The sequence below is a fragment of the Peromyscus californicus genome, unplaced genomic scaffold (genome assembly GCF_007827085.1).
Source record: "Peromyscus californicus insignis strain IS unplaced genomic scaffold, ASM782708v3 Scaffold_16__1_contigs__length_79575227, whole genome shotgun sequence".
Lineage (NCBI taxonomy): Eukaryota > Metazoa > Chordata > Mammalia > Rodentia > Cricetidae > Peromyscus > Peromyscus californicus.
This window is the reverse complement of record NW_026294458.1, coordinates 40,027,301-40,040,849: the sequence shown is the minus strand read 5'-3', so window position 1 is coordinate 40,040,849 and position 13,549 is coordinate 40,027,301. Positions and strand designations below refer to the sequence as shown.

The following is a 13,549-nucleotide window of genomic DNA, read 5'->3' as shown; positions in this document are numbered from 1 at the left end:
AAAAGATAAAACGACATTAGGAAGACAACCATCAGGGTGATAGTTGGACAGGTTGCATTTAGGATAACCTCATTAATTGCCTTTCTCAACTAGAAAAAAGCACAAGTCATATTGCATTAGGACCGTGTCATCCAGAAGGGAGGATGGGTCTCTTTCCAAAAAAAGCACAAAGAGAAATTGCTAACACTGAAAGAAAGCCAATGCATGCAAGAGAGGCACCTAACTCCAACAGAAAACTGCTATCTGATAAAGAAATTGAGTAGCAAGAGAAGGTGGTGGGGAGCTTGAACTCAGGGCCTCTTACACGCAAAGCATAAGTTCTACAACCGAAATATAAAACGCCTACAACCCACAGTTAGACATCTTGAAAAGGAAAAACATTAATATAATTAATGTAATAGAGGGCGTATATTACAACAAGTACAGCTGAAGAACAAATTAAGTACAAGGTGGAATCAAGGAAACTTCCAGAATGCAATGAGAACAGAGGATGGGGTGAGAAATTTGAAAGAAATAAGCAAATAAGTTCCAACATCTATCTAGCAAGGTTCCAAGGTTCCAACTATATCCAAAGATATAGTTAAAGAGGGTATAAAAATTTAGGAAAAAAAAACCCTACACATTATTTAAACATGTTATGATGAAATTTATATAGCAAAAATCCCACCGGGCGGTAGTGACGCATGCCTTTAATCCCAGCACTCGGGAGGCAGAGCCAGGCAGATCTCTGTGAGTTCGAGGCCAGCCTGGGCTACAAAGTGAGTTCCAGGAAAGGCGCAAAACTACACAGAGAAATCCTGTCTCAAAAAACAAACAACAACAACAACAACAAAATCCCAAAGATGCTTAAGTAGAAAAGAAAATCAGGTTAACTACAAAAGAAAAAGAACAAATCAGGTACCGCTGCCAATATTAGGTCCTGACAAATAATTAACTATCACAAAGCTCTGAAGCAAGAATTTCAACTCAAAATTCTGTAATTTGACAAACGAGTGTTCAAAGTAAAATACAACATAGACAGACATGACACCACAGCTTTAGTACTAAAATGAGCCTAGAGCAGGCGAACGACCAATATATTGAAAGGCAGAAAGGATGGCACAAGAACAAAAAGTAAATATAGCAATAATCATTAATGATACTGATCAGTAATAAATGTAAATAGGTGAGTCTTTGATTAAGATTTTCAAGTTGTTTAAAAGTAAAACTAAATGCTGCCTAAATAAGATGACTTAAAGCAAAATGACACAGAAACATTTAAGAAAGGAAAAATACACACTATAAAAGGCACATATAACAAAAAAGGCAGTATCTAAGGACCACTCTTAAAAGCTACAGATGAAATATAACATAGTTCTATTGATAAAAGTACAATCTGTCCAAAAGTATAATTATTGATCTTTTTGCTTAATAAAACTTTAAAATAAACAATTTTGACTGTCTTTGATAGTACGTAAAAACAAAAGAAAAGCATTATTTTATTTTAGCACAGTAAATTTTCATTGTTTCTGAGTTACTGGAAGACTGTTCACTACCCTAAAACATTAGGGACTATTTATGTAGAAAATAATGTGCATAACTATCAACACATTTCAGTTATTCCATATTTTAACTAAAGACTTTCTGGTCAAAGTACAGAATCCTGTTTCCTTGGCACAAACAGGCAATGAACTCCTCCTAAATCACAAGAACTCAAGGAGAAGCAGTTGGAGCTAGGACAAATGAAGAGGAAGAGGAGGAACCTGGAGAAAGGGATACGAGATTTAAGAAAGAGGACAGCACTTTTCATTTAGCAAAGTCTAAATGTGCGAAAATCAACAAACTCAATCTCAACTAGCTACTTACTTCTTAATTTTTATTTATTTTTATGCATATGATGTGTTGCATGCATGGAGGTCCATGTACCACATGAGGCCAAAAAAAAGGTATCAGATCTTCTGAACTGTGATAACATATGGTTATCACTCACTAGATGGGTGCTAGGAATTGAACTCAGGTCCTCTCACAAGAGCAACAAGTATTCTTAACCTGAGCCATCTCTCCAGCCCCTCAATTAAGTTTTATAACAATTTCCTTTTAAAATTATCCTGATTTCTTAAGTCTACTTAACGTCCTTATTGTACTACTGAAAATAAATGGTGGTCTGAAGACAGAGTTGAAAAAGAATCCAATTATACAGACGCACAATGAGAGCCACTTAACTACAGTGTATTTATCACAAGGTTCACCACCAGGCCTCACCTTCTGACTCCCTGGACTCCCGTTATTTTCTGGCCCATCGCTTCTCTGCAATACAACTGCAGAGAAGAGACGGCAACACAGCAAGGACAGTCACGGGAAGAGAAGCTACCTCCTCCCGCATGATGGACTTTATCACAAACACTAGCCTTCTGCTATACCCAAAACTAGGCATTTCAGGCAAAACTTAAATGTACTGAGGGAAAAGAAGACCACAATAGACATTTTTTTTTTTTAATACAAGGAGCTTTAATTCCACCCCCACAGAAATCTTTTCGTACTGCTTTTCAAAGGCATTTCATTGTCCACCCTCTTGAGTTATATTAAATATCTTTAGAATTAAAGGCAGAAGTTAGGGGAGAAAACACCTCAAAACAAAGTGTATTTTCACAAATGAGGAATGAAGACAAGAAGATCTCAAACATAATGGGAACATCATGAGAAGCCAGTTCTATCTTTTCATGTTGTCTACTGGTCTATTCACAAGCTACTAAAGTTATTAAAAGAAAGGATAGTGTCATTTAAACATTACTGGAAGCAACTTGATTTTGGTAGTCTTTTCGCAGTGCTATAAATTTTATAATTAAATTTTATGAAAAGTTATTTCTCCTGAGTCTTTTATCACCATTAGTTTTATTACACACTGGTCACATACATGCAAGTTTGGCAAGCTTAAAGAACTTTAATCTTGGTGACTCAGTTCACAGCGTGCATGCAGTATAAGATGACCTAAGTTTGGTCCTACATAAAAAGCCGGGCATGCTGGCACTTGTGTAATCCCGGAACTGGGCAGAGACAGGTGAATCCCTGGGGCTGCCTGGCTGGCCAGCCAGCTTAGTCTAATCAGAGACCCTGGTCCCAGTGAGAGAACCTGTCTTAAGAAACAAGGTAGACCAACTTCTGAGAAATACTACCCGAAGCTGACCTCTAACCTGCACACTCACAAACATTAATCATACCACATGCTAGTCCCACTAGGGAAGCTCAGACAAGATCACCTGATACCAGCAGAATGGTGGCCAGCCTGGCAACCCTGGGAAGACTTGTTTAATATTAAAAAAAAGCTAAAATTCCCTCAGTCTCTCCGAGGATAGTATGAAGAGACTAAGTCTCATGTGTCTACTTTCCTCAAAGAAGGCAATACAAGGCCATAAATTTAATCTTTGGATATTGGAAAAGAATATAAATAAATTAAAGATGTTCCTTTCTCCTCGTTATGTCATACTACCAATTACTTAAAATTATAAAATTTAACATTTTCTGTCCCAGATTTGAGTAAGTTCCTTCTCCTCATAATGAATAATCACCAGCAGTTATGCCCATGTGATTCTAATAAATCACATCCAACAATTATCTGGATCCAAAACTGGAGGATCATGGAAATGATGCAAGAAGCACATTATCAGTTACTGTCAAAATTGCTTATGAAATATTATATTTTTGATTGTGAGCCTAGTCTTTAACAGTCGAGCCATCTCTCCACCCCGCTTAAGAAATATTCTTAAGAGCTTCATACTGAAGACATAAGAGGTGTATTAGTCCAATTTAATGCATAAAGCCCTGACAGAATTAAAAATATGCCTAAGGGAGGAGTCAGCTCCATGGATCTGACTTAACTACATGTTACTTCTATACTGTATGGCATAGCTGGCTTGTGTTTATGGAGGATGCTTTAGGAAATTAAGAATCTTCATCAATAGAGCGACTCTCACCATACCTGCCCACGTGCCTGCACACAAGCCCAAAAAAAAAACCCCAACCAACCAACCAACAACCAATGCATATACTCTGGAACTAAACAAAGGAAACACTCAAGTATGATGCTCACTACAGACTTATTCCATTCCATGCAAATAGAAATCTTCAGCACTACTAGATCTTTTTCTTTTTGCCAGGAAAGCACAATTTAGTTCATGCTGTCTGTGTGTGGCAGCCAGAGACTGATGTTGGGATATCTTCCTCAACTGCCTTTCTACCTTATTTTTTGAGATGGTGAGAACCGATCCTTATGGCAGTTTTGTCTAGACTGGCTGGCTAGTGAGCCTTTAGGATGCACATGCCTCTCTTCTCTCAATGCTAGGGTCTCCAACTGCCTTTTACGTGGGTACTAGGGATCTGAACTCGGGTCCTCAGACTTGATCAGTAAGCACATTACTTTCTGAGCCATATCCCCAAGCTCTAAATTCATAACTACACATTTGTCCCTCCATGTTCACGGCTTCAACAAACAGTGAAATGAAAATATTCAAGGGAGAAAAACCAAAAAAACCCTTAACTGTTGTTGGCACATATTGATTAGGCCTCAAAAGATCTGTATCAGATCTTGAATCTGTACTACATATACACACTTTTGCTTTTATTATTCCAAAAATAGTAAGTAAATAACACTTACCTTGTATTAGGTATTACAGATATATCAAAAAGACATCAGCATGAGTATGCATATAAAGTATGATGTATACTTTATACAAAAGTATCACACACACGCACACAAAACAAAACAAAACAACCAAGGCACTCAAGTATTATAGATTTGGACATCCCTGGCACCAATCCTTTGTAGACAGAGACACAGCCATACAACAACCAACAGGGTAGTCTTAATTCCGAAGGAACATGCTATGTACTAGTATAGAATACAAGTAAATGACCACTTTTCAAATGAATGACTACTAATCAAATACTGAAATCTCAATCTATATAAAGCAATACGTTAGACTAGTAGTAAATCACACAGCTGACAAGAAAATTATTAGTTCAAGGAATAGCAACTACATATGCACATAAATCCAAATGTATGGGGTAAAACAGAATCAAAAGCAGCTATCTCAGGCTATGCATTTAAGAAACAATGAAAAGCATTAAATATTTCTTTTCTCTCTTCAACCAACATTACTCTGTGTAAAAACTTGTCAAATAAGAGGCAAAAGATGCCCACCATGTCTTGAAGAGGCAATCCTCTGAAAAACAAGTTACAGTTTGCAATAGAAGTTCTAGGTATTAAGTTTCAGTGCCAGTAAATTGTTCGTGAAAGTTGCTTATAATAATCTCTGAAACCAAAATGACCAATGAACAGTCAAAAAAGTGTTTCAGGGAGGAAAAACATCAACCCAAAAGAATTAATAGGCAGACTTTAATTCTAGCACTTGGGAGGCAGTGGCACGCAGATATGTGAGTTTGAGGTCAGCCTGGTCTACATAGAAAGTTCCAGGACAGCAAGGGATACACAGAGAAACTGTCTTGGGGGCGGGGGGAGAAAGAAAGAAAGAAAGAAAAGAATTAATAGACATAAAAACGTACAAGACACCAGAAAAGGACTGGAATCTAAAAACAAGTCTCTTGACATCATGAGTATGTTACAGAGTGTGTTCAAAGTGATATACAATTGGCAACAGCAAATTACTATAAATTCTTAACAAACATATGTAAAATTATCTTGTAATTTTTTTAAAAGATTTTTTTTTTTTGGTGTTGGGCAGTGCACAGCTTTAATCCCAATACTTGGGAGGCAGAGGTAGAGGGATCTCTTGAGTCTGAGGCCAGCCTGGTCTACAGAGTAAGTTCCAGGACAGTCAGAGCTACACAGAGAAATCCTGTCTCCAAAACCCCAAAACAAAAATAAATGCATTTAATGAGCCTAAGCTAGTGAACATCATAGCTTAGCATCACAGTAAAATGTAGAGTGCTGGTGGTTTATTCACACAACTCTGTTGCCCCTAATCGCAAAAGATTATCCCATAGAGCACAGCACCTAGTCTGGAACAGGATGAAAATTCAAAATACAGTTTCTACTGAATGTCTGTTGCTTTCATTCCATCATAAAGTTGACAAATTTTAAGTAGAACCATCCTAAATTAGGATTCTTCATTCATTAATTTATGCCTATAAACTTATAAACACATTAATTATAGTTGAAGATTAGTTTCAATCACCTGCCATGTGCCAGGCACTGCATTAAGTTCTGAGAATAGAAATAAAACAGAGCCAACTCCAGTGTTCACAGATTCAAGATTACAGCAGTAAAGGCAGGAATAAGAAACTTTAGCACCATGTGATAAGTGTTATAGCCTGGGGAATTATGGGATTACACAGACAGGGATTTCAGAAAAGGTGAGATGACTTCACTGCTGGGTGAGGAGAATGTGAGAGAGAGGCATCAGGCAATGTTCATAAAACATCCAAATACCAGAATCAACAGCAAATGGCAGCTGAGTGGGGTGACATATTCTGTAATCCCAGTACTCAGGCAGGATAAGAGTAATAAGGTTAAGGAGGAATTAACTACAAGGAGGAACATCATTCAAGATAAATAGAACTTTATTATTTTAAGCATGGGACTCATGGGATTTAATCGAATAGTGACAGTAAAGTATAAGACAACAGTTGTCCTTCAATATCTAAGATTAGTTCTAGAACTTCCTCATCCCACACCAAAATCTGTGGATGTTCAAATCCCCTGTACATTATTTGCATATTACCTAGGTATATCCTCTAGCAAAACTGGTTTGATTCAGTGACAGAGTCATACTCTTCTGCTCAGGCTGGTTTCAAACTTGTAGGCTTACATAATCTTCCCAAGCAGCTATGACTATAGCTTTTTCTATATATTATTTCCTATGTAGTGGAGGATGACCCTGGACCTCTGATCCTCCTTCTTCTACCTCTTGAGTGCTAGGATTACAAGCATGTATCACACCTGGTTTTATGCAGTGCTGGGGATCAAAGCTTTGTGTAAGTTAAGCTAGCCAAGCACTCTACCAACTATGCCACAATGTCTAGTCCTCTCCTGCGTTTCAATCTCTAGATTATTCATTACCTAGTACAATGTAAGTGCTATGTAAATCATTACTGTGTTGTTATCTAGGGAATGGTCAGAAAATAATCTGTACATGTTCAATAGTTGTGCAAGTTTCTCTCCCACCCCCAAATATTTTTGATCCTCCATTTGTTGAATTCATGGATAAAGGAAACATGGATAGAGCTGACTATAATAAAAAATTTTTTAAAAAAGATAGTAGCTATTCAGTTGGAAAATGACAGCAGTGGGAATAGTCAGGTATTTAAGACATGATGTAGAATATTCTGGTTTATTTTCTGATTAGACATGGAGAACACAAAAGTGGTAAAAAGAGATAGTGATGACACCTAAGGTTCTGCTTGGTACATTTTATGAGGCACAGTAATTAAGAAGAGGAGACTGAAATACTTGTGAGACAAATGAAGATTCCTTTTAAGTTAGACCTTGTGAGAAGTATGGCTAACGTTCATGGAATTGGTAGAGTAATTAGGAATTCTCACAACAGAACCTTGAAGGTCATTAAAAGGAAAAAAGTAGAAGAGACTGGAAAGAATATTAACAATCAGTGATATTTTAAAAAAACAAAATAAAATCAGGGAAAATGTGTCCCATCAACAGAAAATGTTATTAAATGGCAGTATAAATTATTAATGGTAAGAAAAGTATTAATTATTATAGGAGTGTCACAAGTAACCCATGTTAATTTCTTTAAAAATGACTAGAGTTAAACCTGAGAGTGTATGCCTTTAGTCCTAGTACTTGGGAAGCAGAATCAAGACAGTTCTCTGAGTCTGAGGGCCAGCCAGGCCTACCCAGTGAGACATTGCCTTTAAAAAAAAATCAGAGAGAGACAGACAGAAAGAGATGGTGGTGGTGGAGGAGGAGACAGCATCCATGTTAGGTGGCTCACAAACACCTCTAACCTCAGCTCCAGGGGAATCTGATGCCTCTGGTCTCCAGGAGCACCTTCACTCAGGTGCACATAACCATACTTGTACACACACAAACACATAAGTAAAAATAAAAAAGACTAAAGAAATAAACTAGAAACATCGTTTAGGAAAAGAGAATCATTTCATTTCAAGGAAGATTATGACAGCAAACAATCTTAACCCTTCACTAACATGTTTAAATACTATTCTGGCATAGATCTGTGGTTCCCTAATACTTTATGTGGTATAATATTTGTACGGCTAAAAATCTTGACTATCACAATGGCTACTTTCTCTTATCATTGGATTTAAAGCATAACTGAATACAAAATTATTATGAAATCAATAAATTTATGAAATCAACACTGCTCTTAAACTAATGCATATTTATTAGTGCATTAGGATACCAGGTTTAGTGTGTATTTGTTAGTCCTTTGAGGTAGATCAAATCTAGAGCATGAAGTGTCATGAATAAAATAAGAAATCTTCCAATTTTGAAAACCTGTAATTCAAGTCTGAAAAAACTGGAGCAACATGGAACACTGGTAAATTTTACAACTGCTTAAATGGAATATGGTTTCATACTTTACTTCAATCTTAGAAACTATCAACCATCAGATGTTTTCTTTAATGATATCTTGAAATTCTAGTTACTTAAAACCAACATGAATAGCTTTACATTTTTCTTCCAAGTTTTTGCTACCTCAGAAAAGTGATAATTGGATATGGTCCACATCACACAAATAAACATCTAATCCAATAGACAGAAACACTGTAATATTGCTAGTTCATTTTACATTTGGGCAAACATAAGCCCTAAGACAAAACTAAACAGGCTTTCCATTCACTCTAATAGTGAACTCTGAACAGATACTTGTTGATTCCTAATTCTCTTTAAAATGTAGTTATTTCTCAGCTGGAGAAATAACACAGCATTAGAAACCTTCTAGTTTTCCTTCAGCTAAAACAAATGCTCATCTATTCAAATACAGAGCAAGTCCTTCAACCACAGGTAATATATAAATTAGGATGAACAGTCAGTTACATTCAGACACTCATGATGACACTAAGGAAATTCATTTTTAAAAGACAAAAATAGTCTTCAATATTTATTGTCACCAACAGTTAAAAGTATACATTTCAATTAGAAAATATGAAGATTTCTAATGTTGCCTTGCTAAATAATAATCCAGTAATTCCAAGAACACATCTCTAAATTCTACATGGTGGAGTAAGAAAATGGTATATGCAAGTGTTTTGCTCAGTTTTATTTTGGAGCAAACATAATAATCATTTTAAAGCAGTCCAAGTTACACAGAGAATTCAACAGAAGTCAGGTCAATCAAAATTATTCATTATAAAACTATAAACCAGCCAGGCGGTGGTGGCGCACGCCTTTAATCCCAGCACTTGGGAGGCAGAGCCAGGAGGATCTCTGTGAGTTCGAGGCCAGCCTGGGCTACCAAGTGAGTTCCAGGAAAAGGCGCAAAGCTACACAGAGAAACCCTGTCTCGAAAAAACCAAAAAAAAAAAAAAAAAAAATCAACTATAAACCACTTATAAAATATGAACATCATTGGCTGTAGACAATGCTGCAAAACTGAAAAGAGAATTAAAAAATCTAAATTCTGAAAGAGAATTTACTAATTCTTTCCAAATCAACAGTAAAAGGATACCAGAAACAAGCACTTAGAAGAGGCCTTTGCTAAAAATATGCTTGCAACTTCACTTTGGCCCAAAAAAATAAAAGTCTAACATCCCAGCATTCATTTTGTGTCTGTCACATTCAGTCTAACTAAAGGCAGCGGTTTCATTGTCCTTAACCTTTTTCCTCAAGTCACCTTGGACTCCAGTAAGAACAAAACTTCAGAGAGCAGAGCACCCTTCAGATGAGGGTAATTATCCTGGAGTCCACATCCTGGAACACAGTAATCATCTTGAAGGAACCAAATTAATCCTCTTAGGAGCCCTTCACCCAGCCCTCCCAACTCCCCTTGCAGGATCAGATTGGAGACAAAGGTCAACCATATCACTTCTTGACCAGAGCTGCTTAACTATACATATCTCTGGCCTGATTCTTTCTCTTCTTAAACCTTAAGTTCTTGTGAGCAGCCTAAAGACAAACTTGGGGGTTACTGGAATCTTCTACCTGTCCCTCTTTCCAGGCGGCCACACTAAATAAACCTCTGCTTTTTACCATTACTTATCTCTGAAACTGGCTTCTTGGGGTTGGTAGTCCAGCACAGTTTGCACAGCCAGTGCCCAGGCTTTCATCCTAAATGTTACAACTTTGGTTTAACATTGTTAGTGCTGGATGAAATAGAAGGGGCTTAATATTTTAATCCTCCTAGCCTACTAGGACGCCAGTGAGATAAAGTGGGCTCACCAACGCTCCACAGGCCAATCTCGAATGACATCTCAGTTCTTAAAGATCACGGTTCCCTCCAACATAGTAATTTCCAGTTAGAAATAGACTATTTCCCCATAGGAGAGAGCAAGCGGCTTTCTTTCGGGACTCGTACAGTGAGTCACACACGGTAAGCACTACCGCTATAGTCATGTATCAAAACTTCTCCCGAAGCTACTGACTAAAACAATAAAATCAATAAAATGGGTCTTCAGTCAGGGTAGAATGAAAATGACTGTCATTCATTTAACTGTACACAATTTTTCTCAGGACCATAAGTGTATATAGGTTGCACGTGTATAAAGAATTTACTGAATTATTACTGGTAAGTCTCTCTGAACTCGATTTACTCTGGTAATACCACCATATAACTCCAGATCCAGATAAAGTCCCTTACCTCACTCAATCTCAGGCCATGCCAATTCTCCGCACAGATGTCAGATTTGTCAAAAAGATTTAATAGATCACCAGATCAAAGCAATTCATCACTCCAATGCTTGTTCTAACACCAGAGACTCTTTACCAGACATATCAGGCTTGGACACATGTATACATGCAAGTGAAATAGAAAATTTTAAGATGCTTTCAGCCCAAGTATGTGCGTGTGTGTGTGTGGGGGGGGGGGGGATCACTACTTTACTCCTTAGAAACTGGCTTATTTCCTATATACAAAGCTACCTAACGAATTTTTCCAATTTTGTCCCGTAGCTGCTCAACTCCCCCTTCCAAAAGAGGAATGGCTCGTTAGTTAGTTATTAAACGGTTCTTAGTAAGTTCTGGCCTTGGGAATCACAGGAACAAATCACGTCACAACTCCAATCGCTCGTGAAATTTACCTTTCTTCGCTTAATAGAATTATTATATTGGTACGTGTTTCCCATACCTACACCACTAGGGATAAATGCTGTGTCACTGAGAAGAAACGCAAAGATCCTGCTGGATCCCAAAGGAAATGGTTCAAGAAAAATCTCTAAGCTAGCCTGCCAGGAGCTGCTACTCCACTCCCTATAAAGGCAACCAGGAACGACTCTCAGGTCCTCTGCGGCCACTCGGCAGTTTCCGACCGGTGGGAGGGCCCCTCACCCGCATAACGGGTCAAGGAAAAGCTGCATCCGCTCGTTTCCACCTCTGCGGCCCGGGAGGCTTCTCACCATTTCCAGGGTGTCACCAGAACCGTCGGGGTGGCCGCTGCCCAGGGCCGGACTGGCCCTGCCCTCCGGGGTCTTCCGTTCGCTGTTGCGCTTCAGGCCGCTGGCGTCGCCCCGGCCTCCCGCCTCCTTGCGCCTCCGCCTTCGGCTCCACAGGTACATGGCCCCGGCACCCAGCAACAGGGGCGCCCCGATGGCCAGAGCCACGTGCCATCGCGGCAGGGTCCCCGAACCCGAGCCGGGGCCCGCAGTCCCGCTGCCACCGCCCACTCCATTTCCAGAACCGGGCGCAGCCGCCGCCGCCATCGCCGCCTCCATGGGCTTAGAGGCGGCCATGACGACTGTCCGCCGCCGCCGCCGCGCCGGTCGCGGGCGCCACGGTCACCGGGCAGCGTGGGGAGGAAGCCGGGAGCGGGGAAGAAAGCAACGCGCGAGCGAGCACGCCAGGCAGCACGAGCGGACGACAGAGAAGGGCCAGAGGTCACCGGAAGCCCAGGGCATGCCGGGCTAGACCCGCGGCTGTGCCCGCCCCTCTCGAGCGGGTAGGGGAGAATCACTTCCGGGGTCAGAAGGCCGGGTCGGAGCCGGGCGCTCTGGGTCGCTTTTCCCGTGTGCTTACAATCCCTTGGGAGGCCCTAGGTGGCAGCTGACCTCTCCTCCTCCTCCTCCAGGATGGAAGGACGGGTGGCACTGTCGCCAGTGGAGCGAGGAGGGGGGCTGCACACGGCGAGATCGGGGCGCGCGGGGATCAGCAGAGGGACAGCTCCCAGGAGCGTTGCCAGTGGGGCGGGAGTGCAGAAGAACTGTGGAGGTCATGGGCCGGCGGGGGGGGGGGGGGGGGGGGCGGCCGCCCAGTTGATGGGTGGGTTTGGGGACCCGTGTGGAGGTTGTGGCTATGTGTGAGGAAAAGGTGAGAACACTGTGCGGTGCAACCCGGCTTCATCTCGCTGCAGGATCCAGACTGTGGTTTATAGTGACCGGGGCAAGGGCAGAGGGCAAAGGCTAGATGGGAACGGAGAAAGGGAGGTCGACTGATGGAAGTGACCTGAGGGTGCCTGTGTGCTCCGGCTGCAGGAGTTATAAAGGCGATGCGTCTGTTAGGAAGCTTTCGGAGTAGAGACTTTCTTCGAGGGCCCTGGATCCAGTCATCTTTACGTCTGTGTCTTAAGCGGAATTCCACCTGACGTCCTAGCCGGTAGAACCTTCCCTGGAACGCATGTACCTGTCACAGAACTCTGGTTTGCTCACTTATTTGAAATAGCTTTCTTATACCTTCCTCCCTCGTTTCCAGAGTATATTTTAATTCAACTCTTTTATCTGTAATAACTTTGTCACATCTGTTTTCTTTCATGAACTCTGGGTCAGGTCTCAAAAGATGAACATTACATTGCAAGGTGTTTGGAATTCACATTATTTTCAAGAAGAAAAGACAAGCATGAATAAATAAATATTACAGACTATGGCTCTTCATTTCAGGTTTGCACACCCCTGTGTCAAAAAAAAAATTATAGGTGGTCATTTGGCTTTTAGGTACCACAACATAACAGCATTACATGAATATGCAAAGGAGATGTGCCAACATGGGCTAATTAAATTAGGATGGCCCCATCTGAAACTTAAGGACTGTGCCTTTTTTCTTGCACCAGTGAAATGTTTTACTAGCAACAAACTAAAAGTGGTAGTGTAATGGAATTGATCAAATAGAGATCGCTGCGGGTACTGTGCTGGTCCCAGAACTTCAAAAGAAGAATCTCTTGCCCTGTAAATAATCTTGGCTTTTTCAGAACAACAACAAAAGGATTCTCCCCCTATAACTTCACATATTTCTGTGATATCTTGGAGGATTACAGGTTCCCAGTTTGCATAAGCCATTGGAACTAAAACATATTTGAAAGTTTTCCCCTTTATTTATGTTGTGTATGTGTGTGTATGGGTGCATCCATGCTGTGGATCATGGTAGGAACCTTTGGGAGTCACTGCTGTCTTTCAGCCATGTGGGTCTTGGGGATCTTTTATAGCACCAGCA

The 13,549-nt window shown here is 40.3% G+C and overlaps 2 protein-coding genes across 3 annotated transcripts in view; one reads left to right on the top strand and one right to left on the bottom strand.

The window, feature by feature from the left end:
- The window catches only part of Tomm70 (translocase of outer mitochondrial membrane 70), a 36,121-nt gene extending 24,147 nt beyond the window's left edge, over window positions 1-11,974 (bottom strand). Inside the window, exon 1 of the mRNA XM_052740911.1 lies at window positions 11,527-11,974. Coding sequence (XP_052596871.1) covers window positions 11,527-11,859 — 333 coding nt within the window. The 5' untranslated portion in view covers window positions 11,860-11,974. The remainder of the gene's footprint in view (window positions 1-11,526) is intronic.
- LOC128112119 (transmembrane protein 45A-like) overlaps window positions 11,951-13,549 on the top strand; it is a 98,111-nt gene continuing 96,512 nt past the window's right edge. For both annotated transcript variants that reach the window (XM_052740913.1, XM_052740912.1), the window contains exon 1: window positions 11,951-12,065. The gene's annotated coding sequence lies outside the window, so the exon portion shown is untranslated. The remainder of the gene's footprint in view (window positions 12,066-13,549) is intronic.